The sequence below is a fragment of the Clarias gariepinus genome, chromosome 21, assembly GCF_024256425.1.
Source record: "Clarias gariepinus isolate MV-2021 ecotype Netherlands chromosome 21, CGAR_prim_01v2, whole genome shotgun sequence".
NCBI lineage: Eukaryota > Metazoa > Chordata > Actinopteri > Siluriformes > Clariidae > Clarias > Clarias gariepinus.
Window position 1 is genome coordinate 23,243,455 of NC_071120.1, and position 27,770 is coordinate 23,271,224.

The 27,770-nt window shown below is 37.9% G+C and overlaps 3 protein-coding genes across 3 annotated transcripts; all 3 read right to left on the reverse strand.

Annotated features, from left to right (window-relative positions):
• Window positions 1–1,785: 1,785 nt before the first annotated feature.
• On the reverse strand, window positions 1,786–14,068 carry arrdc1a (arrestin domain containing 1a). The gene is made up of 8 exons (XM_053480528.1): window positions 13,846–14,068; window positions 10,257–10,367; window positions 9,038–9,088; window positions 5,618–5,772; window positions 4,536–4,718; window positions 4,273–4,449; window positions 3,646–4,183; window positions 1,786–2,242 (listed from the first exon to the last, which is right to left on the reverse strand). Exons 1-8 carry the CDS (start codon window positions 13,961–13,963, stop codon window positions 2,202–2,204), a joined length of 1,374 nt encoding a protein of 457 aa, XP_053336503.1. The 5' UTR covers window positions 13,964–14,068; the 3' UTR covers window positions 1,786–2,201.
• A 7,499-nt stretch (window positions 14,069–21,567) lies between these two features.
• LOC128509495 (P2Y purinoceptor 4-like) lies at window positions 21,568–23,029 on the reverse strand. Its single transcript, XM_053481256.1, has one exon. The coding sequence runs from the start codon at window positions 23,014–23,016 to the stop codon at window positions 22,015–22,017; it is 1,002 nt and encodes a 333-aa protein (XP_053337231.1). The 5' UTR covers window positions 23,017–23,029; the 3' UTR covers window positions 21,568–22,014.
• A 2,717-nt stretch (window positions 23,030–25,746) lies between these two features.
• On the reverse strand, window positions 25,747–26,859 carry LOC128509721 (P2Y purinoceptor 4-like). Its single transcript, XM_053481558.1, has one exon. It carries the CDS (start codon window positions 26,857–26,859, stop codon window positions 25,810–25,812), a length of 1,050 nt encoding a protein of 349 aa, XP_053337533.1. The 3' UTR covers window positions 25,747–25,809.
• Between the last annotated feature and the right edge of the window lie 911 nt (window positions 26,860–27,770).

Here is a 27,770-nt window from a genome sequence, read left to right on the forward strand (position 1 = left end):
TTTTTTAAAAAGGGGGTGTTAAAGGAGTTCCTGGGAGGCCAGTGTTTTAGCACTGACATGAAGTGGGCAGTTCGATCATGATTCTAGTTTAATGAAAAATTTTTCTACTTTAATGGTATCTAAGCACTAGTGAAAAGTTGGGATGAATGCATTAGTGTAGCAGGGGATTATATTAAGAAATAAAGGGAGTTTTTACTTGTATAAATGTGTTCTGCACAATCAAAAGTCCCAGTTTGACACCCCACACCCATATGGCTGTTGCAATCAGTATTATACAGGTCAGTGGCTTGCACAAGATCAATTTATGGCTTCTTTAGAGATTGTTTTTTAAACCGGTTTCTTTGAGTTTTATTTGCTCAGTGGGCAAATCTCTTTGTGCACACCAGAGCAATGTGAGCAGCAGGGTCAGAGTCGTGCATAGCTGTACGATCCTGAACATCACATCATAACTATGCTAAACGGTTATCAAGATATGAACATTTTAAAATCAGAATATGCCTTAAACAAATTTAAAAAAATGTTTTTGTCTCGCATTATAAACATGCAGTTATGGATGGATGCTACTTTGCCATTAGCCTTCTATCCTATCCTTATATATGGTAGAAATAGTAAACAGTAAAGACACTAAACTGATATCTGTGATCCAGATGTTGGTCAGGTTTTAAATAAAGTATAGAGACTAGTGCCAATATTTTTCCATGCAGTGTGCATTAATCATCTTCTAGTTTTCCTTCAGTACAGTTTGATAATTTTTTTGGTTGGTCACTGTTTCGTAATTGAACTTGTGCTTGATGGTCTCATACCACCAGTGTTAATGCTGTGCTAAAATAGCCAGACTCCCAAATAATATCTGATCAGCAGTGATCCATGGGACCAGAAGTAATTCAGATTAATTAATTAACTGTTATATAATAGGGCTAGTGTAAAACACTTCAGCCAGAATACACCGATCAGTTTTAACATTAAAATTATTGACCCTAAAACCATATATGGTTTGGATGGCTTTTTGTGGTCAACTGTGGTTTACTGGATGTTCTGGTTCCTTTCCATCATAATCAACGTTGGCTCTTTTGAGTGATTTGTGTTACATTGTCTGGTGGTATTGTCTGGTTTTCTGTGGGATCGGGCTAGCCGTGATGTTCAGTGGTCATAATGTTATGACTGATTGTTGTATATTAGTTATTGGACAGAGTAAAAGATGACTGGGATGACAACCAGCAAACCAGATTTAGTAGCTACAACTACATAGAGCATTAAGATGGTAACTGAATCTGAGATTATTGCATTGCAACTTGTCCAAGCTGTTAGCAATAATCCGCATGCATACATACACAAAATGGAGAATTCAAGACCGGGAATTCAAGGCTTGCCAACACCGGATAGCTTAAGATTGCCAAACAACCGACAATGTTTTGCCAATTCTCGACTGTCCAAATTCCTGTTCTCAGTTGACTGGGGAGGAATTTATGTCTCCTGCTGGTGTGATGTATCTGCCCTAAAATGCCCAGGACAGCATGAGGTTCATGAAATACTCCCAGTGTATACAGTGTAATTACATTAATGGTGTTCAAGACAAAGCAACAAAGGTGGCATACAAAACAGCTTTATTACAACATAGTGTTACATGTTATTGCATTCTGTAGTGAAATCAAAGCAGTTTATCATCTGCATTTAAATGACTGGGAAAATAAATGCTTACATTTCACACATACTGTATGTTCAATAGAAGCACTGAAAACGAAAAAGTAAAGCACAAATTATGTTTCTTATTTCTTAGACTCTTAGACTCTAAAAACTTTTTAAAACGAAACAGAAACCATTAACAAGGCATAGGAAATGCTGCCTTTAAAAAGTGAAATAAAATCACATTTGTTTTGCCAATAGCAGCAATTTTTTATTATTATACTACTTTATTTATTTCCAGCAGGCTATAAACAAACGTATACAATGAATACAAATGAACACAATGTCTCCCATGAAAAAGAAGAATCAGAAAGCAGATCACTTGCGCCATCAAGGCAAGTTATTTAGAAGAATGGAGTTAAGATGCCGCTCCATGCCTCATAAAGAAATCTTTCACTGAACCTGTTTGCTCTGACCACAGACTTTCAGTGTCCGAAAAGTGCAGTAAATGGGTTTATGAAAATACATCAGTCTTAAAGTGAGTTGTCAGCCGTTGGTCAGTACAGAACAGAAATCATTTATGTGGTGAGAAAGCTGTCTTCATAGGCTGGTGGAGGCTCTAAAAAAGGAAAGGATTGCATTACCACAACCAGATAAAATATTTACACACATGTACAGTAAGCACGGTTAAACACATTCACAACTACATAGAATTTTAAGATAAATGTATTGCTGCACAATTAATTGGATAAAAAAATTAATTTATTAGTTATTTTACACAGTCTGGAATTGTGTAGTTCGTTCATTTTTTAAATACTTTTGTGGTAATAAATAAATATTAGCAAACATCCTGTTAATGTAGATAAATGTCTTTGGTTGTAAAGCAAACTATATGAAGGTTACTGTAGAATTTTGGGGGATTTTTCCACTGATTTTCTCCCTAATTTAGTCGTATCCAATTTTCACAGGTCCATAGGGGGCTCCCACATCAAGACTTACTTTTACCAGTCAGGGAGGGCCAAAGACTACCACGTGTTGTAAAAAAAAATCAAAAATCAAAACCATAGCTATGTTTAATAGTGAAAGTAAGAGCATTTCCATACACACAATGTGATGAGAACCTGCTGCGTGTCCATCAGAAAACTTTTAAAACAATAGAAAAAGGTCATGTAGTCTGTTGAGTTTAGATTGACCCTATTCCAGTTTCCAGGGTAAGAAGGAAAGCACATGAAGCAACGTTATGTGGCAATTTTCACACGTAAACCGGCCACCACATTGCGCCACAATCAAAGCTAAAGATGACTAAAGTCCTAAAGTGTGACTTTTTTTGGCTAGGGTTAATTTTAAAGTTCTAATTGTGCTCAAGAATATCATCAAATCATGTTTGGCGGCGTTTAAGACAGGACACGTCACTGTTTCTTTATAAACCTCCAGGTGGTACTGTACACTTTAAACTATTAATTCATTGGCATCCCGTGTGGTAGGAGTAAATGATTTGCTTTTTTTTTTTTTTTTTTTTGAAATAACAATTATGAAAAACGATATTAGAGATACAATCTGCTCAGTAAGAATGTAGCTTTTTGTTTAATTTATTTAAAGTTTAATGTTAAACCCTTGCATTGTTTAAATCCTGCACTTGGTTTTTAAGTGAGAAAACTAATGTTATAAGGAATGAGCTACATTTAATTACTCACGTTCAATTGAATTGTAAAGCTGATAGTATATAAAACTTTTGACAACAACAACAACAACAATAATAATAATAATAACAATAATAACATAAATTCATAAATTTATAAAGAGATATTTATAAACTCATAATACTTACAGAATCAACACTGGGGTACCCAGTGTGATATCATATTAGGTGGTTCCAATTCCCATTATCTATAGATTCTAGAGTTTTTAGTTTTTTCCCTAATTATTTTAACTTAATGAACTTCTATAATCATTTTCTTTATTCTGTTCTAAAACAATGCAATTTTTTTCACTTTATGTAAATCTAATGTATAAGGGCCTTACCATGTGGGTGTGCTGAGCTTCTATAATCCGGAGGCAGGATGAACGGGCAGGAAGTGGGCACGGGTGGGCCGTTTCCTTCACTAAAGAATGGGATGGTGGCCCCGGTGGAGAGGGAAAAGTGAGGCGCTGAGGGGTTGCTGCTGTTACTCTGCGGGAACACGAGGCCTGGGGCGTAGCTAAAGGCGCTGGGAGACATGGGACCCTGGTGCTGAGAGTGGACCTTAGTAGGAATCTCTTCGCCATCCCTGGATCCCATCATGTCCGGCTCTGCTGGGGGTGCGCTCGGAGTGACAATCATGCTGCGGGGTCGGGGCCGAGGGGCGGGCCGAGGAGGCAGGTTAGGGGAGGCGGAAGGTGGAGAAGTAGAGGAAGCAGGGGCGTTCAGTGAAGTTGGAGACGCCGGGTTAGTCCTTGGTGTTGGAGTGGGAGCTGTCTTGGTGGATTTGGCTTTGGGAGGAGGACGTAGACTCGGATCGATGGCAACGTTCCCGATATGAATTGGCAGCGTCAGGGACATTTCTGGATACTTCAAAGAAACCTGGCGCATGGGAGATTTTTTTTTTTATTTAAGCACTACAAAGAACAACTCAAATATGTAAACTAACACAATGGTTCTGTAACTCTCACCTGGATGTAATAGTTAATCTCGATGAGGTTACATCCAGCCAAGGAGGACTGTGGAAGAGGAGGAACGATAATCTGTTCTTTCCACTGAGCCTGTTTGCCAGCTTTCACTCCAGCTCCCTCTACCTCCGCTATCGTCCTCAATTCGTGTGTCGGTTTCTTCGTGTGATACGTCACTTTCTGATAAGACAAGTAAAGTTACTTGATAAGGATTTCAGGAAAAGAACAGCGAGGGAATTATTACTGATTCAGTAGTAAATCATTACCTGAATTAGACAAGCCACTACGTGACCTGTGTTCTTCCCTGATTGGTTGTCGATCTCTGTGGATACTTTAATGACCTGACCTGCAATATATCCACGCTGGTCCGTTTTAGCCACCAGGACGACTGTCCCATTCTTCACCAGCATGTATGTGAAATTCTTTGTTACATTTGAAGTGTTTGGGTCCTGAGAAATTAATAATTAAAGTCTTTATTTATAATTTACCTTTTCTTAATAATATGCATCACAAGGGTAATTAGACAATAAAACGGAAAATAAGAATCAAGTAAGCAGGAATAATAATAACAATAATAATAGGTGTGTTCAAGCCAAACCGGGACTTTTGATTGTACAGAATAACAGAACGCAGTGATGAAAGTAAGAACTTTCTTTCTCTCTATATATATATAATCCCCTGCCTCACTAATGCACTTATCCCAGTGTATCACTAGTGCTTGGATAGCATCAGGGTAGAAAGTTTACTCAGTACACCGGAGCCATGCCTGTCTGATTCATGTCTGAAATGCTGGCCTCCCAGGAACTCCGTTAATAGCACAAACATGTGGAAATGACTTGAAACGAGATCAGGACTGTACGGCGGGATGTGGCAGTAACTCTCAGCCGAATTCATGTAACAAGTGCAAGTGGTGTTGGTGAACGATTGTGTGTGCAGTTTACACAGATAGATGCGTGAAATGGAAAATAATTTTGCTTAATTGAAACTATAATATATGATGCACATTACAAAATATCTGGATGATTTCCCCTTATTTAAAAAAAAGTCAATTTTGGGTGCATCTGCAGCATTTAATCTGACACAATGAACATTTAGAAACATACCTGCCCTACCGGATCCAAATCAATTTACTGCTTTAAAAATCTAGTAGCAGGACCTTAAATCTTAAAAGTGACTAGGAGCCAATTAAATATAATGCAATGTCAAGAGACATGGTTTTATATCTGTGATTGTGAGGTCCTTGATGATGTTTTTCATTCACACAGCAATAAACAGCAAGGTACAAATCGTCAATGAGAAAACTCAAAGCAAGCTGTGTGCAGCTGATACTGAACACAAACATACTCACATAGATCTCAGGCATTTCGTTAAGGTTAATGTTGTTCAGCATGTAGAAGGGTTTCTCTGTCTTGTAGTCTTTTGAGAAGCGAGGCGTGTCGATAAATGCTCGAATTTTGTACATGATCCTGCCGTATGGCCCTTCGAAGGATGTCGGAGCTGTGGCTGGAAAAGAAAAAGCAGAGACGTTGACATTATATATATATATATATATAACATTTACCCAATACAGAAGCAATTTAGCAATATTTTTCAGTTATACAATATTATAGTTATATAACATTAACATAACATTAAAACCCTGTAGGTTGCAAAGTAGGGCCTCCAAGGAAGAAACGCCACTTATAACATTCTGATTCTTACTTTTCTTATATTAATGCTATTACTAGTCTTGATGATGGTAAAATTTTAGAAAAAAGTAAGCCACCATAACCCCATAAACAAATACAAATGAAATGGAATTCTTCAAGTATTCCAAAAGAAATGGCGCTGTGTAAATAGAAAAAGTACGTCTGCATGTAGCTGTAAACAAATCTGTTGATAGAAGATTAAAGTCACGCTTATGCTGTATGTGTAATTATGTTTCAAGGCTGGAGATTAGCTTAATCTGCATGTTTTTGGATTGTGGGAGGAAACCGGAGTACCCAGGGGAAACCTACCAAGCATGGGGAGAACCTGCAAACACCCTGGAGGGGCAAGCCGACTGTGCCAACCACTACACCACCGTGCCTCCCACCGCGCTTCAATTTCAGCATGTTAGACAAGAGACTTTTTTAATGTAACATGCTTGATCACCTGGCTAGAGTTTAGCGCTTTAGTCTTCTCTGTTTTCATGTCGTACCATTTTTTTCGCTAAGCTCACTTAATTCACCTTTTCTTAAATTTGTCTCTGACCTTTTCAGCTGTTTAATATTTTTACTGGCATACAAGTACGTCAAAGTAACTTCCACTTCTGCCTTTGCTTTGCTTCCTGGCCTCTGTCCACTTGCCCTTATATTTACGGGCATCATTAAATGCAAAAAAAGAGTTGTATCAGGAACACACTTTGTATTTTACAGGAGATTAACATACGCACACAAATATAAAGAAAATCAGCGTCTCCCGAAAAACACTTGCAAAGCAGGTGATTTCCTTTTAAATTCCATCAGACCTTAAACATTTATACACAAGAAAGACAATTAAACGAGGACCAGTAAATCCAGTGAGGTCCAATGCATATTTTAATTTTATTACCTCAATTGTCGATAGACAGACAGTCCAGTTTTTACAGTGAATCCATGACAGTGTCTGCATTTCGCCCCTCAACCCTGCCCCCTCTCTTCCTCTGTGACGCCACATGGCCCCGTCGCTCTCGCCCTTCATTTGGCCACACAGCCTCCGCCCACTCTCACTGTGGACCCTCCCCCACCACCTCTCTGCGTCTGCACATAAACCTGGTGTTTACGATTCAAGAAGCGTATGCGTGATACATGATATTCGGTACTCGTAAACCAAGACTTGTTCGTTTTTCAAATCAAACTTTATTTAAAATCTTTGCTCGTCTTGCGAAACACTCGCAAACCGCGTTACTCAGGTTTTACTGTATATCAAATATTACTCTTTAACCTATGCATACCCAGATACTGACTCTGAATAACTGAATAACTTTAGGATGCTGATATTCATATCTGACCTCCTAATAATCATTGCCTTCGTCCATAATACGCACATTTACTCTTCTCTGACTAATTGAAATGCTGTGAAATTTAAACCGTCACCTTGACACTTCGTCAGCTCTAAAGTGAGACAAAAGAGGAAGATGGTAGAGGTGAGACACGTCACCCGACACTTGTGTTACTGCGAAGCGGGTTGTGCCCATGTGCTGTGTTGTTTAGAAAGACAAGCGCTATATCGTCTAAACCACAGAACTGCGTGATGTGTGAAAAAGCTTAAGAACGTTGCAAAACAATTCTACTGAACTATGATTCGAGATAAGTGTAATTTACTTAGCGCTTAAGAAATTATTACTATTTCTAAATAAAATACTGCACATTTAAGAAATGCTACAGTATAACAATGATGACCTAACATGAATATAAAAATGCGAATGATGTCATTTGCTTGTTTACTGGCTTGACAGGTCGAGCTAGAATAAATTAAACCTGGTGATATTTATGTTCAGACTACTGTAGAACAACTCAAGTCTTAACCCACAGCTTGTTTTTATTTAAACAAGCAGCGTCAACGTCTTGACACCTTCTACTTTCGCATGCTCAAGCAACCCGTGTGTGTGTGCAGTGTGCCCATGTTGAATTTGATTCCACTTCTTGTCAAGCCGGGACGTTTGATGGGAACCGAGAGAGCACCTTCCCTTTTCATGAGGTGCGTTCAAGTCAAACCGGGACTTGTGATGACGTTTCTCGTGAATGAAACTCAGCTGGGAGTTATTTCTACATCCCTCATACATACATATATATATATATATATTTTTTTTAACGATTTTTCCCCATATTTATTCCAATCCAATTCCCACTCATGACTAGCTCCCATAATAGGAAGACTCTCACGTGTTTCCTCCGAACCACGTAACACCAGCCAACCGCATCTTTTCAAACTGCTCATTTAAGTTTGGGCCTTTAAAGGAGTTCCTGGGAGGCCGGTGTTTCTGATGTGAACCATGGCTTCGCCACACTGAAAAATCTTTCTACCTAGTGAAACACTGGGATAAGTACATTAGTGTAACAGGGGGTTATATAGAGAAATAAAGGGAGTTTTTACTTGTATAAATATGTTCTACACAATCAAAAGTCCCAATTTGACTTGAACACCCCTCGTACTACTATGTACTAAAAGACAAACATTACTGTTAGAATGTTTGGTAATAATATTTTAATGTCTTGTTTTCTTGCACCTGCATTTATTTATTTTTTTTACAGTTAGAGCCCTTTGCTCCAAACCTGACCTAGCTCTGGCTAAGATTCAGCTTTTTGAATATCAAGGTTTATTGTACTAGTCATGCCCAGCACCATAACCATTCAGAGAGCCTCGACTTTTTTACGTTACGTGACAGGAATGGGAAACAGATACTCAGATAGGGTGTGGATAGTTCCGGGTTCGGATTTATCATCACATCATAGTGCACCGTCCAGAGGGGAAAACATTCCACACTAATACACGTAGATGGTTTATTGCAGAAAATATGCTAAAATAATATGTTAGAGGACGAGTGAGTAGGGAGAGAGAGGGAGAGCACTGTAATGGGTTAAAGCCAAAAGGAAAAACATCAATGTTCATTTAACTGCAGTTGCTAGGGTAAATAAACAGAGCAGCCAGCTCAGGTGTGTCTGTGTATGTGTGTGAGAATGTGGAAAAACAGGTGTAGGTATGTGTACACACGTGTGTGAATGAGTGTGTGTGTGTGTGTGTGCGTGTTAATGCTGTTCGGTCCTACCTGGGATGAGAAACTTGAAGGGGAAAATGTGTTCACCCTGTTTCAAAGTGCCTAGCAAATAAAACACACACACACACACACACATTAGATGCCACAACTGAGAGCGATATGAGATTGTTACATCTGGTAGAAGTCATTACTTGATTATAAACAGTGTATCTGTGAAAGCGTTTTCATCAGACGCTCTGGCTCGGGTAAAAGTTGTTTGCGGGGTGTTTGATTGCTTCCTCTGGCTACCTCATGATGTAACGCTAACCGAAGCCACAGATTATTGGTGTAAAATGATACTGCTGAGAAGCTCGACATGTGAGCTCAAATGTAGGCGAAATTGTCTTTACAGAGCATGAAATCATAAATTCGATGCGGTTCTCACCGCAGATGTTTACGATGTTTGTGACAGAACACTGAGATGTAAAAACTCAAGACAATAAAAAAAAGAAAAACATGGAACTTCAAGTAGCGTTAAAACCTTAATCGGTAGCTAGAAAAGACCATGTAACAGGACAACATAACGCCAGTGTTAAATGCTTATGCTATACCCTTAATTAACCCTGGAATTTAAGACACGAAAAATATGTTTAATTTTTATTATAATTAATAATACATTTTAAGAACAATTTAAACATAATGTTTGCTAATTAAACAATAAAGTCAAATAAAAAAATTCTAGGTAAAAATAAAAAAATGAATTAATTATTATTAAATACTTAAGACGAGGATCTAAATGAGAAAAATAAATAAATAAAATAGACAAAAACTGAATAAAAAAAAGAATAAATGTAAAAACATGTCCAAAAGCAAGCATAATAATGTAAATAAAAAAGAACAAAAAAAGAACAAAAAAGAAATTATATATACACACACACCTACACAAACACACCCACCAAGAATAAATAAAGGACAAAAATACATTAATAAAACAGATAAAAATGCACTAAAGAAAAAGAAGAAAACTAAAACAAAGATGTGATACATTTAACATGTAGTTAGCATTTTCTTTTCCTTATTCAAATAAACAATAAAAAAACATTTGAAATGCCATAAATAGTGAAAAAACTAACATTTTAAAGCATAACGTGTGGTCCAGAGCAATCTTTTTCTTGGAGAAAAAAAAATCCAAGCATTGTGATCCCTAATACAACATGAACCTCTTTGGAGCGGAAATGGAAAAGAGAGAGAGAGAGAGAGAGACTGTATGAATGCTTTAATCTGAGATTACCTTTATCAGCTACAGAGAGAGAGCTGTTGAAGTACTGCTCCTCCTCGAGCCAGTCCATGTCGTTCATTTTGCTGGTCACACCGCAGGCCCCGTAGCAGTTTACCTTAATTGCTGAACAACAACAACAACAAAAAAAGAGGATCAAGGACTAATAAATAATCCCTGAACACAGGTGGCCCAAAGTGCTCAAATAACATACCACCAAAAAAAAATCATCCGCATTCCGGTTATATTTAAACTTCTGTTGCCCTTCTGTTGTCTTATCAGCGCTTTTGGATCAAGGCTACTGTCTCCCGGTCACTGCTGTGCAGGTGTAAATGCAGTTACAAATGAACTGATGTAACTGTGGGCCTGGAAAAAAAGGAAACCCCACTTGTGACCTGCATAAAAATGTCTGCACAGTGTGCAGCCGTTGTTTTGTTTTTTTGTGGTCTGAGAAGGTACCTGATGCTGTTATTTATCGCGGTCTGGATGGTGTTTAGTTGCAACGAATTGTGTACGAATACATACAGAAGTTCAGAAAAGGTAGCAATTTAAAGGATAGCCATCACGAATGAGCCAGATTTTCGTTCACATCCACAGCTGATGACAACATTGAGCGTAACAAATACAAAGATTTAGTTTGTTCTAAAACTAATTTGAATTGAGAAAGAGACACCAGCATACTGCAGACGTCTTTTCGACTCCATGCCCAGCCAGATCCAGCAGGGTTTGAATAATAAAAGACTTAAATAATAAAGGACTTGTTGCATAGCAATCTCATTGCATCAAATAAAAATTATTCTAATTATCATGCTTTTGATTATTTCAAAAACTGGAGAATGTCATCAAAACACAGAATTTGACTTTAAAGACACTGCTATAAAATTCTACAGCGTACAACTGTTTCATCACACAGGGTTTCACACGCTCTACATGTTTGTACTGTAGGACTCCAAAGATTCGATTTTTCCTTCTCTAGTTCCCTCCCACACCTCTTAAACGTGAACTCCCAGCACACTCTCATCATTCATTAACTCCTCCACTCCTGTGTTCATGACTCCTGCGATGTAACCATTCTGAGCAGTTTTCATTCTTCTCCTTTTTGACAGAGGAGGAATGTCATTAAACCAGTCCTGCTACAGTTTAGCAAAGGCCTGAGCTAGTTTTGCTTCAACGTTCCACAACAATACAGATAACGCCGAGTCTGAACGTCACGATCATGACGATCAGGATGTAAAGGGTGGCCCGAACACATTTGCTTTATAATGTACTTCTATAATGTATCCGGACACCGTGCTCATCCTTTATCTACATACAACAATAGAGACATCGTTTATTCTATAGCACTTTATGGAAATATGGGTTTTAACGACAGCTGGGGCATTGTGTATCGCCCAGGTGCCGCCTGCACGTTTTCTCCGACCGGGTTTAGCCCGCACAGATGCTGATATAAACAAAAGGGGAGCATGAAGTCACCATTTCTGTTTATAATATCATTTTCAGTGCGACTTAAAATAGCGTTATCTTTTTCACTGAATACATTTCCATATGTGTACAAAGGCCAGGTGATCTAGTGATATAATATCGATATTACAAAATATGGGATATTATGATAGCTTTATTAAATAAAAAAAAGCTTAAAAGCACGAATTTGCTCCAGTTTTATAACTGATGCTTTTGTTTCTTTCATTTTAAATATTTTTGCTTATTAAAACTATTTAGTGTAAAAAAAAAAAAAATATATATATATATATATATATATATATATATATATATATATAGAGAGAGAGAGAGAGAGAGAGAGAGAGAGAATTATGTAGACATTAAAATAGCTAAACTTAAATTTATTTTTTTTATATACACACATATACACTCAGTTTCAAGGAAAGATCCGCAATAATATCACTGAAAACAGCCCCCTTCGCAACGGCGTTTTAACATGGAGTGGTGTAGTGATGTGAGGAAAAGCCAGAGGCTTGTACTTAGCAACAGCCCCAGGATAGCCGATTAGCACTCACATAGGGATTTCCACACTGTACCGTTATTTTGAAAAAAAAAAAAAAAAAAACAAGTCCAGTATCCACGACACTATGCTCATTATGTAAAACGTGACTGTAATATAGAACACAACAATCATTTCTTACACTCGTATGTTCTGGAACTTCTGTACACATGTTCAAGTAACAAAAAAAGGGTGTTACCTTGTGGCAAAAATCGATTTTAAAATCAATGTGTCTATTGTTTATACCACTTTATAATGTATACAGGGTCACGGGTGGCGGGAGCCTTAGTGCGGGCAGGGGACACCCTGGGCGGGGTGCCAATCCATCGAAGGGCACACACATGCTTATTCACACACCATGGGAAATTTAGGAACACTAATTAGCCTAATCTGCATGTATTTGATCTGTGAGGGGAAACCGATCAAGTACAGGGAGAACATGCAAACTCCATGATTGCAGACCCGGAGGCGGGAATCTAACCTGCAAACTTGGAGGTACAAGGCGACAGTGATAACCACTAAACCATGATGCTTACATAAGAACCGGAAAACAACAGAAGAAATGAATTATAAATAAACATAATTATAAATAAGTTGGTGTTAAGGTGTTTAGGTTTAAAAAAAAATTTAAGTGGAAGAACTAGAATAAAGAATGTTAAATACACAGACATGCCATTAGATTCGCTTCCTTCCTAAATCTGTGATTAAGTCAATCAAACAAGATGGGAGGGGCTAAAGACAAAAACAAACAAACCAAAAAAACTAAACAGACGTTCGCTGCATAACACAGCTTTGAAAAACATTCCAAAATAATAACAACAATAATAATACTAATAAGAGTAAAATCACTGATCAGTGTGTTCTGAGAGAGAGATATAGGGCTGTGTTCAGAATGTGTCTGAGACACACCTATTTTAGGGAACACCATGTGATTGCCAAAAAAAGAAAAAAAAAAGTTGTGTTTTAAAACACCTTGGAGGACAAAAAGGACGTGGCACAGAGTCTAAGAACTGATAGGATCTCGCTTCACAGCTCACAACACACACACCAGAACACAACACACGACAATTAGGATGCTTAGAGAGAGATTTTAAGAGCAGATGAATATAGAGTGAATGATTAACCATCCAGACTGTTTTTTTTGGAATATATATAATTATATATATATAAGCCACCTGGAACAACAATGAAGGAAACAGAACAACCAAGAGGGGAGTTCTTAGACGTAACTTTTCCTTATTAAATTAAAAGTGAACAGGTTGAAAAGGTTCAGAACACTCCTATAGTGAAAAGTAAAGACAGAATATAATAGTAACTTGTAATAAATACTGTTTTGATACAATGAATCACTTTTTAATAAGCAGGCAATGTGACACAAGTTCTACAGTAGATAAAGAACAGACTGAATGGAGCTTTTGTTTGTTTATTGCCTTGTGGGATTGTTCAGGCCTGGGTGTATGCGGGCAACAACAGGTTCATTATCTCGCAACTTCTTCCTAAATATTTACTCCTAACATGTAAATAACAGCTTATAACCGAATCTTTATATAAAATAGAGCTTGTACGGATAGAAAAGTGTCAAAGATGGAAACCCTTGATGTTTACCTTTACACTGGATGGGCTGAGCGGTGGAGATTTTCACCGTCCCTGAAATAGACTCTCCGGGACTGTACACCACTTTATTGTCCTTCAGGGTTATCTGAAATTCCTGAAGCTTCCCCATCTTCCCAAGTTTCTTATTCCTACTACCTCGCTCGGGTGGCTGAACGAAACTGAGGAGGGAAGGGGGAAAAAAACAGAGAGGAAGAGAAGGAGAAAGAGGAGGAAACTTTCCACCTGCGCACGCTCGAGGCTCTGCGTGACGTCACACCGGAAGGGCGTTAAATACAATGTATCACCTGGAGGAGCGCTCACGCGCCACAAGAGGCACTCGAGTAGCCATGCTGAACAGTATATCAGCCATAACATTATGACCTAATACTGAGTAGGTCCCCAACATAGCAGTAATGATTTATATGGCCTGAATTAAAAGTTTAAGCATTTAACTTTTTCCTCAGTTACAGCTACTGTAGATCGATATTGGATCAGACGATGTGGTCCAGCCTTCACTCCCCATGTGCATCTGTGGACCTTGGTTACGCATAACCCTTTCACCAGGACATTAGTTCACGTTTTTTCTACCTTGGATCACTTTTGGTATGTGCTGACCACTGCAGACCAGGAACGTCCCACAAGACCTGCAGTTTTGGAGTTGCTCTGACCAAGTTCACATTCTGATTCTTGTCAAAGGCACTCAAATCCTTACGATTGCCTATTTTTTTTCTGCTTCCAACACATCAACTTTAGGTAAAAAAAAAAGAAAGTTGCATAATATAATGGCAAAGAATACATTTCAAATTCAACTTTTTAATTATTCACATACGGTTGTGTTCAAAATAATAGCAGTGTGTTGAAAAAAGTGAGTAAACATATTAACATACTGTATGCTGTATACATATAATAACTTTTTATTTAAATCACACAAATGCATTGGACACCCTGCACGTTCTATTCTGAATCACAACAAGAAAAAGATGCGCTAAATGTATTATTAGTTTAATGTAAGTGAAGAAAAACAAATATTAGTCTGTTTGAAAAAATGCATTTTCTTGTGCATCTCTGAGCTAATATTTAGTTGTGTAACCATGCTTTCTGAGAACTGCTTTACATCCGTGACAATTGTACTACACGCCACAGTTCCTCTACATTTCTTGGTTTTGCCTCAACAGCATTTTAACTGTCAGCCCACATCTTTTCTATTGGATTTGGGTCTGGGGATTGGGCTGGCCACTCCATAACGTCAATCTTGTTGGTCTGGAATCAAGATGCTGCTTGCTTTCTGGTGTGTTTGGGGTCGTTGTCTTGTTGAAACACCCATTTCAAGGGCATTTCCTCTTCGGCATAAGGCAACATGACCTCTTTAAGTATTGTGATGTACTCAAATTGATCCATAATCCCTGAAATGTGATGAATAGACCCAACACCATAATACGAGAAGCATCCCCATATCATGATGCTTGTGCCTCCATGCTTCACTGTCTTCACAGTGTACTGTGGCTTGAATTTAGTGTTTGGGGGTCTTGCTTTCATTAGTCTACAAAATATTGCGCCATTTCTCTTTAGGCCAGTCAATGTGTTCTTTGGCGAACTGTAACCTCTTCAGCACGTCTTTTTTTCAACAATAGGACTTCTTGCTGATAGCTTGGCTTCACATAGCCGTCTTCTAATAGTAACAGTACTCACAGGTAACTTTAGGTGTTCTTTGACCATGCTGGAACTGACCATTGGCCATTGAGTTTTTGCCAATTTCGTTATTCTTCATCCATTCGAATGGTAGTTTTCCGTTTTCTTACACATCTTTCTGGCGTTGATCTCCATTTTAAAGCATTTGCTATTATTTTAGCAGAGCAGTCTATCATTTTCTGCACTTCTTTGTATGTTTTTTTCCAATCAACTTTTGAATCGAAGTACGCTGTTGTTCTGAACAATGTCTAAAATTTTACAATGTCCCGTTTTACTCTGCTTTTCAGAGGGAAATGCACAGGACAACCTTTTCTGCATTTATTCTTAAATAAGTGGAACTTGTTTAACACCTGTTTTTCACAGATTAATTTACCTCTCTAATTAAACTCCACACTGCTATTATTTTAAACAAGCCTCATTTCAATTAAAGATTAAATTACACAATCAGGTGCATCCAATCATGACTGTTGGGTCTATTGGTTTTTTATTACTCCACTACACCTACAAGTAAAATATTTACCATAAAGAAATATAATTTCTTACCAAAACAATTATTGATCTGGTTACTGATGTTGGACTGCTATTATTTTAAATATACAACTGTACATAACCATACACTGTATTATACGCAGTGAAATGCTTACATGACTGTTTGTCACCATGAAAAGAAAAAAAATAAGTAAGGAGGCAAAAATGCTTAAAAAATATAAAAGATAAGATCTGCTATCTTTTGTTAGAATAAAATAAAATAGAATAAAAAAATTAAGTGTAAAGCATGTACACATGTAAGACTGTAAAAAAAGTAAGAACTGTATATATACACATACAGTATACAAATAAGACATACATATAATACATACTGTACATATACATATATTATATAAAGCATCTATTTTTGCTTGCATCACAGTTACAAATGCACTGATGTAACACGTTCACACCTGCACAGCAGTGACTGGGGAGATAGTAGCCTTGAACACAAAGAGCTGATAAGTTAGCACAGAAGTTTTAATATAACTGGAGTTATGTGCAAACATATACAGTATGTTTGCACATCCCAGTTTAGGTTTATACATTCTGGTTTATTTTTACACATTCTGTTTATGTTTACATACAAAAGGACTAATTTTTACACTACTGAATTTAAAGATGGACAGTATCACTGCTTCTCATCATTCCTTTTCACACTGCATGACCACGCTGTACTGCTGCTGCTTGCACATTGCACATACTTAATACAATTTATTTATACAGTCCTGCTTCTTTTTTTTTACATTCTTATATTTTTATACTTATACTTTACATATTTCCACCTTATACTTTATTTTATTGTATTTTTTATTTAATTTATTTTATTTTATTTTTTAATTTTATTTTATTGTAAGAACTTGTAAATTTTTTATTCGATATTTTTTGTTCTTTCCTATTAGCTTTTTGCCTCTTTACTTACTTTTGCATTTTCAAGGCCACAAACAGTCGTGTAAGCATTTTTACTGCATATTATATTTTATATGGTTGTGTACAGTATGTAACAAATAAAAATGTAAGTTTTAAATTTGAAGTGTGGAAAATGTTTGACTCAGCCTCATATATTAGTGTAAACCTGTAATGGCCTACTGACTACATGCCAAGTTTCCACAAGTAGAGAACAAACATGCGTATATCCTTTAACATCTTGGTTTATAAGAAATAAGTTGTATTTTACACAATATTCTGTCATAAGAACAGTGCCATCCATACAAATCAAACTTGTGCCATAATTTCCTAATAAAAAAAATCTAATCAAATCAAAAATAAATATTTATTTATTTACTTTGTATATATAATGGCTATAGAACTTATAGTATATAAGTAAAAATTTAAAAATGATCAAGTAAACAAAAACACTGCCACTACACCTGCACACAGCTACTTTATATTTTACTATCTGTTACACTTTTATATTTTACTACCTGTTACATCTTTTTGCTGCACATATTCCAGGGTTGACATAGTAACTAGGCATATCTACCATTAACATATGCTGTATATATATTCTGCATATTTTTACAGGTATATATTCTATTTGTAATTGATCTTTTACTTATTACTGTACTGCTATACAACCCCATACATCACATACAACCCACAGCATGCAAAGGATCTGCCGACTAACTCATGGTGCCAGACACCACAGCACACGACTAGTGCAGAATCCACACAAAATGTCATGGCTGATGGGTGTGTGTATGTACAGCACTATATATATATATATATCCATTCCCTTTTTGTTGAGAAAAACACCTGTTAAAGGACCTTCCTCAGCCTTCTCAGGAAGAAAAGACGCTTTTTTATTTTTTTTTTATAATTCTTATTATTTTACAATGTTAATGGACCTTAATGTGCAGTTTTTAAGATTTTGACGTGACTACATTATTGTAAACAGTGTATCACAGATTTTTTTTTTTAAATACGCTTGTATGTCAACTTGCATAAAACTAGAATCGAGTACTGTGCAACCTTCTTGGGCACATACAGTACAAAAAAATGCCATAAGCAAAGATGCTTTTGAAAACATTTCCACATAACGAAAACTTCTATAAAGAGCATTAACAGTAATAAAATAAACAGTCAATATTTGGTGTGAAAACTCTTTGCTTGGAAATAATCAGTAGTGTTGGATAGAGATTTATGCAGTTTTATTAGTACAACAGCTGTTTTTTTTTTTTTTTTTTGTGCATGCTAAAGATTATGCCAGCGTTCTTCCGGCAGCATTGTCACACTTGCTCATTTCTATTTTCATGCAAAAACCACAAAACCCACATTAGTATTTTTTTTTTTTTCCATCTGAAAACTGGCCTGTTACGTAATATCATGCTTTCTTTACAAACATGCAAATTTTCTTCTGTAATGTAATTTATTTCTTTATTTGAAGTTATGCATGGAAATACAGAATGGTTTTTTACATATTATTGCAGACATGACAACTATATCTAATAAATCATCAACAAAACTTGTACCAAAGATTATACAGTAGGTGCATATAATATGTTTACACAGTACTTTGAGTGTGTGTGTGTGCGTGTGTGTGTGTGCGTGTGTGTGTGTGTGCGCGTGTGTGTGTGTGTGTGTGTTTACAGGGTGAGTGAAAATTAAGTATGCAGTATTTAACGGCGTTAGAACTTGTAGTACTACTGGATCAACACCCCATGGTGCACCATCCCATTGTGCTCTTAACTCATAACCTTCTAAATAGCCTCCAAGAAGTCCAGATCTCACTTCATATGATTTTTTTTCCTGTGGGGCTACGCAAAGTAAGAAGTGTACAAGACAAAGCCTTGGACTCTGGAGGACTTGGAGAGACGGATTCCGAAGGTTCTCAGCAATATCCATAATTATATATATATATATATATATATATATATATATATATATATATATATATAGTGGAACCTCGGATTGCGAGTGTTCCGCAAGACAAGCAAAGTTTTTTTATAAATTTTGACTTGGAAAACGAGCAAGTCTTGGTTTTCTAGTACCAAGTATTATGTATCACGCATGCGCTTCTTGTTTTGATGCCGAGCGTCACATGATCACAACTGAGCCAATATTCGCGTCTCTCACTGGTATAATCACCATCCGTGCACGCGTGTTTACTATAACATTGTGACAATGTGTGTGTGTGTGCGCGTAAAACTTATTTTATTTTGTCTTTGTAAGCACGTGTGTACAGCGCACATTACTGTTTCTTATAACTCACGTGTGTGTGCGTGCGTGTAAAGCAAAATAAAGTCTCAGTAGAGAGGTTAAAGATCTATTTTCTCCCTCTCTGTCGGTATGTGTGCGCATGTAATTTGAAACTGTGCCCCTTCACACACACACTCTCGCCTTTACACCCCTAACACCCTCCACCCCCTCTTGGCTTCAGACACACACACACACACACACACAGACTCACACACACACTCTTTGCTTTACACAGAAACACTGCTCTGTCGCGATTCTTTTCAAAGGTAAAGTGCCGGTTCATTTGTTTGTTTGTTTTACTTTACAGCAGTGATTCCATTAGTATGAGCTCACGCGAGTCTCATTAGCGATGTCCCTTGCTAATTTTTACAATACAGTCTTTCTATAATGTGTGTGTGTGTGTGTGTGTGTGTGTTTGTGTGAAATTAAATAAGAAAGGAGAAAGGTTTACTGTGTAAGATGAGAAGGGGGAGACGGGAGGGGCTGATTCCTCCTCGTACTTCACACACATACACAAACACACACACACACACACATACACAGCACCTGGGTGCATAAGTGGAAACACTTATCTGTCATGATTTATTTTTACTTTTTTTAAAGGTAAAGTGCAGGTTAATTTGTTTTATTTTTGCTTTATATTTTGCATTAATTATTTTTATATTTATATTGGAATACGAGCCGCTTCTTTACCCATAACATATCGTGTAGGTTCCCACCAAGGGGTGTGCTGTGTTGTTTGGAACCATGACTTTGTCAATGCTGGGGAAAAAAGCATCTTTTCCAACCCAGCTGCACTCATTAAATTGCTTTTGCTTACATTTTAAAAATTATTTTCATAATCTTTCGAAATATTATTTTTGGTCACAGGCTTAACAAATGTTAGACATAAAAAGTCTTTAAAAATGTGTTTTTTGATTAAAAAAAAGATGAACCCATGATGAATTCTTTCAGAATCTTTCCCAACTTTATTAGAAATTGCAACCCGTTAAAAAAAGTGAAAAACATTGGGAAACATTTTAGGAGAATAAAAGAAAATAATGTAAAACTTTATTAAGTAATACCCTGTGTGCATATACCTGTAAATAAGCAGAGTTTTAAATTTAACTGTTTGTTTTAATTAATTTTACTAGGGGTATGTTAACTTTTTACACTTTATGCATGAAGTATACTGAATATGAAAATTAGTTCAGTAAATTAAATTAAAGAAATAAGTAGCAGAATGAATTAAACATTAAGTTAAATAAATATATATTAAAAAGTCCCTTTCCGCTTGCAATTTATGTCATTGGTGTCTAATACAGTATTTTGAAGTTTACTTGTTTACAGGAACAAAGTTAAAACCTTTAACTTCCAGTTTCCATCAGCGAAAGGTCACACTGCAAGTTCTTAATCTTCTTCTAAAGTCATTTTTTAATGTGTAATTGGAGTCACTGGTTTTACTGGTTTGTCATTAATGTTGGACAATATAGTCTTAGTTTATCATTTTGGTAGGAAAAAAAGGACGATATAGTAACTATACCATACTTAATTCATATTTATCTCATGCATGTCCAGTTCTGAATCAGCCTGATCCTTGCGTTTCTCATATATATGGTCAGCGGTGTGGTTTGTTTACATAAGCAACAACAGTATCAGTAATGCAAAACTCTATTTATTAAATACAGTACTAAGTTTGTTTGTTTTTTTCGTTTCGAGCTGGCAGTTTTGCATGCATTAGTTAAATTATGACAAGTTTCAAAAAGACGGACTGAGTTGGTCAAACTGACCTTCAAAAGACCCTCAAAAGACATACACCATATGTGGTACCAGTGAGGCACCAGGTTCCTAATTACTTGACAAAATAGATTACTAAATGGATTAGAATTGTTCATAACCTCACTTATTCATTACTCTTCAGTAACCACATTAACCTGGTGAGCGTTGCATTGGATTCGAAACTTATCCCAGAAATAATCACCACGAGACTGGAATAGACCCGGATTGAACGAGCACACGCATTCCACAGACGGGATCAATTTAAGTTAACCTACTTGTTTGCAAGAAGTGAAACGAAACCACAAAACCAAGAGGAAACCCAAAGAGACATGACGGAGAGCATGTGAAACTCTAATGCTACAGTAATCTGAGCTCAGGATCAAAACAGGGATCCTTTAGATGTGATACTGTTGCACCATTCAATATACTCCCAGGGTGTTTATTGGGCTCATTAATCCCACCTCCAAAAAAAATGTGCTAGTCTGTGGTAAATTATCCGTCGTTGTGAACGAGTATAGTGCCATGTCATGGATGCTTTGATGTTCCCAGGATTAGGAAATAGGAGTTCAGAAATAATCATTTATTATATATACATTTAATACAACATTTTTCGAGCAATCATCTAAAACCAAATAGTTTTTTTTTTAAAACCAAAGTGGTAAAAACATATACATAATTTTACAACATACTGTAACAAACAGCATAGATCATATTTTTACATACAGTACATCATGCTACAATATTGTTAGAAGCAATATATGATAAAAACACATAAGGAAGCCAATAGCATGGCAAAGTAAAACCTCTAACAAAGAAAACATCTTACAGTGTGGACCAAGGGTATTTTTATCATTGCACACTTAAAGTTCCTTAATTGACGACTTCACGGAAAACATTTGACAGAAAATATGACTAAACAAGACTGCAGAATGCGAGCGCTACCAAACGTACCTTACAGTTCTAAAGTGGATACAAAAGAAAAGTCTAGGACTGCTGTACCAGTACCTGTTAAGATATCGTATAGACAGCATTTCTGTTCACACTGCAGCTCGTCGTGTCTGATTCGGTCCTGTTGTCCCTTTCCTGTTGACCTCTTGCTCTTTTCACGGAGTTCCGAAATGCCTTATTGAAACCGTGCGAGCCGAAGAAATAAATAAGCGGGTCCAGGCAGCAGTTGATTCCTGCCAGGACGTAGGATGAATAGTACACCTTTTCCACTAGTAACAGAAGCGCACACTCCGTAGGGTAGAACTTCTTAAGTATCACCGCGACAGTCCGGGTAACGTTCATTGGGAAGAAACAGATTGCGAAGATGACCAGGCATAATCCTATCATCCGTAGTGACTTCATCTTGATCAAATGCCCTTGCATTGATTTATCGCTTATTTGGGTTACCGATCGAGCCAGACAAGCGTAACAAACCACAGTCACCGTGAAAGGTAGAAGAAAGCCAGCAACAAAGAGTACAAAGTTAATAACGAAGTACATTTTGACTAGTTTGCTCTGATGTATGGAAAGGCATTGAGTGTGTCCGTCTTCGTCGGTAACACCCAGTACATATGCGTACACCACGGCTCCGACCATCAAAAAACACCACACCACATAGCACAGCTTCTTCACGAAGGCTTTCCGTTTTATGGCCGACGATCGTTTGAAGTGGACCACGACAACATAGCGATGGATGCTGATGAGGGTGAGGAACAATATGCTGCCGTAGAAGTGAGCGCTGAGCAAGGCTATCTTCATCTGGCACAAAAAGGGTCCGAAAGTCCAGTTGTTCCCGTTGATAAAGTAAGCCGCTATTAACGGCGTGGCAGGAGACGCGAGCGCATCACTTATTGCCAAGTTGAACTGCAAAACCGTGCCAGCGTTCCATTTGGACATCCGGAAGATGAAGACCCAGAGGCTGAAGCCATTAAGAAGGAGGCCTACCATGTAGACCAGGCAGAGGAAGATGGTTAGGCTGATGTTCTGCTGCTCCGGCTGGCAACCCACAGTGTCGTTGCTCATCTTCGAGGGAACGATAAGAAAATGAAAACTGTGTATTTCGTGGGGTAATACAGTAACTGCTACAGGATGTGGAAAAAAAAAGAGGAAGAAGAACAAAAGCAGTTCTTCTGTATTTTTTTTTTCTGAGGAACGAATAAACTCAATGCGTTTTGCATCAATTCACGTTACCAACGTTACATTCTGCTGAATACATCAGGAAAAAAAATTTCATCAGCAGGATCTATAACGCACAATCAGGGCTTTGTTTAAAAATAAAATTGTTACAAAGGTGATTAATGATAAGTATATAAAACATATTAAGCAAGTTCTTAAAGTTGCAGTCAGGGAACATCGGCTTAGACTGTAAATAACCTTTATGTCTACAGCATGTGTCCTAATTTTAAATATGTTAAATAGCTAGGACGTGTATTTACAGTCTACGTCATCTTTCGGTTTCTAACATGCAAGTGAAAACGTCATGCCGTTTCATGCCACTTCAGCTGTTCATGCTTTGAGTCATTGAAGCCTACAACCCACAAATGTATAAATAAAACTTCCTTTATTGGTTCTACAGCTTCTTTCCAGTTACTTAAAAGCACAAGCATTTGACAGAACATCACTATGAGCAATATAATGAATGAACAAATACCCTTTATGGACAAGTATTTGGCCAAACCTGTTAATTATTGAATTCAAGTATTTCAATCAGGCCCCTTCTCCCCAGTGAAGGGCGATATTAATGCTTCAGCATACGTAGACATCTTGAACAATGCTATGCTTCCAACTTTGTGGCAACAGTTTGGGGAAGGTCCTTTTCTATCCCAACATGACTGTGCCCTAGTGCACAAAGTAATGACTATAAAGACCTGGTTTGAGGATTTGGTGTAGGAAAACTTGACTGGCCCTGTGACCTCAACCCCGTCAACCACCTTTGGGATGAACTGCAATGGAAATCGCAAGCCAGGTCTTCTTGTCCGACGTTAGTGCCTGACCTCATAAATGCTCTACAGAATGAAGGAGCGTGAATTCTAACAGAAACACTCCAAACTCTTCTGGACAGCCTTCCAAGAAAAATGGAAGCTGTTATAGGTACAAAAAAGGCGACCGACTCCTATTTTACAAGTATATGTATTTGAATGCAATGCCATTGCAGGTTTGGCCAAATATTTTTGTCCATTAGTGTAGTAACATTCCAATAGCAAAAAATATATATTTTTTTAAACAACTTCTCTTTAAAATCAAGTTATTTGTAACATTCATTGTTCCATTTGCAAAACATGGCAGGTATATGTACAACGATCAGCCGTAGCATTAACACCCCATAACATTAACAATTTATTATCAATTATATGCCAGTTAATTGGTGACAGGATTATGGGCACCCAGGAAGTTATTCATGCCTGTGGTGATCAACGGCCACCATATCCAGAAAAGCCAATGCAGCACAACTCGCCAAAAAAAGTCGATGCTGGCTCTTAAAGGCAACGGGGCCAAGCAGGAAAGGGCCCAAGGCCATCTTCCTGACCTCCAAACTCCCCAGATCCCAATCCAATCAAGCACCCTTGGGATTCGCCGGATGAACAAGTCCGATCCCAAAGCACCCAGAAGATCCACTGCCACCGTCCTGGTACCAGACACCACAACATACCCCTAGAGATCTTGTGCAGGCTTGCCTCAAAGGGCCACCTCATCAAGTTTAATGTTATGGCTGATCGGTGTACTGTATATATTCATATACACAATACACAGAACTTCAGTGTAAACATAACAAATTAAAATGTAAAAAATGCCACAATGAAACAATGCACTAATTATGAAAATACAGTTTGTAAACAGAATGTGAAATCTGTGCCATGTCTGGAAAAAAGTGTCATGTTAGCATCTCAGTGAATGAAAACTAACGTTGGATATTCTTCACATCTATCAGGGTCTGCTTTATGAAGGGTACAGTTATACAGTCTCTTTGGATTCAAGTATTTCTGCTTTATAAGTGAGAACATGCTGTTATATTTTCCTCCACCATTGTTCCTTCCTTCTCTCCTTATCACTGTCTCTCCTGTCTTTCTTCCCACTCTCCGTCCTTCCCTATGTTCCTTCGCTCGTACTGCCCTAATTTCTTTTGTCTTTCCATAATCCCTCCTTTCTTTCCTTCTTTCCACCCTCTGCTCCTTTTTTGTTTCCCATTATCCTTTGTACCTTTCCTCTTGCGAGTGTCCTCACCTCCCTCTCCCCTTCCCACTGTCCATCCTTCCTTCTCTCCTACACCCTTATTTTCCTTTGCTTTCCTCCTTTGCACATCTTTCCTGCCTCCTTTCTTCCATCCTACTTCCTTCCCTTCTTCCAGCCCTTTCCTTATTCCCACCTTTATTCCTTCAGACCATCTTTTTCGTTCTTCCTTTCTGTCTGTGATTTCTGTCTTTTTTTCCTGATACCTGTCTATCATTCTTTCTTTTGTCTTTTCATCTGTCTATCTTTGCTTCTGACTTTCTTTTCTGAACATTGGGAATTTCATAGATTTCTTCAGTCACTGTTGTGTAAAAAGTAAAAACTGGTTTGTCCGAGAAAGTCCCCTGAGAAGTGAGAGTGCACTAACATACTGTTGCATAAGCACACACACACAAAAAAAAACCCTATTGGGTTGACCATTTAAACATTTTCACATCACTTACACAGGGGTTTCCCGAAATTCCCATTTCTCTCGGTTTACATAAGAACAAATCAAGGATCTTTAAGTTCAAAGCAACCCATGGCAGTCTTCATGCAGGTTTGAGTTATGAGTCCTGTTATTTTAATCTCATCTAGGGTGAACAGCAATTATAATTGAGTGATGGATATGCTTCTCCTCTTAATCGTCCTAGGAGTTGGGATGACCTGGGTGGTCGCAGCGCTCTCAGGCTCAACATCGTCACGAGTTTCTGGGAACCTGACTCCTACTTTTCTCAGTGAGCTGCGGAAGGCTGCCCTGAAGTTCTGTGAGGCAAAGCAATAGATCAGCGGATCAAGACAGCAGTTGGCCGAAGAAAGGATCCAGGAAACGTAGTACGATGTTTCCAATCGCAAAAGCAGACTGCAGTGTTCGGGGTAGAATTTCTTGACCACCACCATTATGGAACGAATCACGTTCATGGGCATGAAGCACAGTCCGAAAATCAGCAAACAAACAGCCACCATTTTGCGTGACTTACTCTTCATGAGCTTGCCTTTCGGATTGCAGATGTTGATGCTAGACATGGATTTTACCAAGAGGCTGTAGCAAATCAGAGATATCATGAAAGGAATCAGGAATGCTGGTAAGAGTAGGATGAAGTTAGAGAAAAAAAACCTATTGCTGTATTTATCCTGATGGATGCTGAGACACAGCGTGCGGTTTCCCACTGTGCTTATGTCCAGAGAGAGACTACACATCACTCCCATAATCAGTACGAAAGCCCAAATTCCTAAGCAAAGCTTCATTACAAATTTTTTTTGCTTCATGCGGAATTCCTGACCGCGGGAGACCACGGATACATAACGGTGGATGCTTATGAGGGTGAGAAAGAAGATGCTACCGTAGAAGTGGGCGGCCAGCAGGATCATCTTGATGTAACACATCGCCCTTCCGAAAGGCCAGTTCCCTAAGGCAAAGTAAACTGTCAAAAAGGGTGCTAAGGGACATACAATGAGATCGCTGATGGCCAGGTGGAACTGGAGAACCGTTCCAGACTTCCACTCAGGAGTGCGGTACTTGAACACCCACATGCTGAAGATGTTTAGGAGAAGCCCAATTATGAGGACCAAACAAATCAGCGCAGAAATGGAGGCATGCTGGGGCTCCATTGAACACACAGTTGTGGAATGGATAGAAGACACCGTTGTGGAATTCATCTAAAAGGCAAAATTAAGAAAGAAAAAGTGATGTCATGATCTTAATGTACACGTTTTTTACATACAGTGCCGTGAAAAAGTATTTGTCCCTTTCTGATTTTTTTGGTTTGCATATACAGTGAGGTCAATAAGTATTTGATCACCCTGTGATATTGCAAGTTCTGTTACTTGAAAATCATGAAGGGGTCTACAATTTTCAGCATAGGTGCATTTCCACTGTGAGAGACAGAATCTAAAAAGAAAAATCCGGAAATCACATTGTATGATTTTTGAACAATTTATTTGTGAATTACTGTGTCAAATAAGTATTTGATCATTTGCTTATCAGCCAGATTTCTGACAAAATTGTAGACCTTTTCAAAGCTGGAAAGGGCTACAGGGCAATTGCCAAGCAGCTTGGTGAAAAAAGAACAACTGTTGGAGCAATTGTGAGAAAATGGAAGAGGCTAATGATGACTGTCAATGTCCCTCAGACTGGGGCCATATGGAAGATCTCTCCTCGTGGGGTATCAATGATGCCAAGAATGGTGAAACATCAACCCAGAACTACACGGGAGGAGCCGTAAGGAGAGCTGGGACCATCGTTTCCAAGGCTACCATCAGTAATACGTCATAAAAGAAGTCATGGTTTAAAATCTTGCATCGCACGGAAGGTTCCCCTTCTTAAGTCAGCCCATGTCCAGGCCCGTCTGAAGTTTGCCAGGGACCATCTGGATGATTCAGAGGAGTCATGGGAGAAATTCCTGTGGTCAGATGAGACCAAAGTAGAACTTTTTGGTCTTAACTCAATTCGCAGTGTTTGGAGGAAGAAGAATAATCCCAATAATACAATACCATACCTACAGTGAAGCATGGGGCTGGAAGCATCATGCTCTGGGGGTGTTTTTCTGCACAGGGGACAGGACGACTGC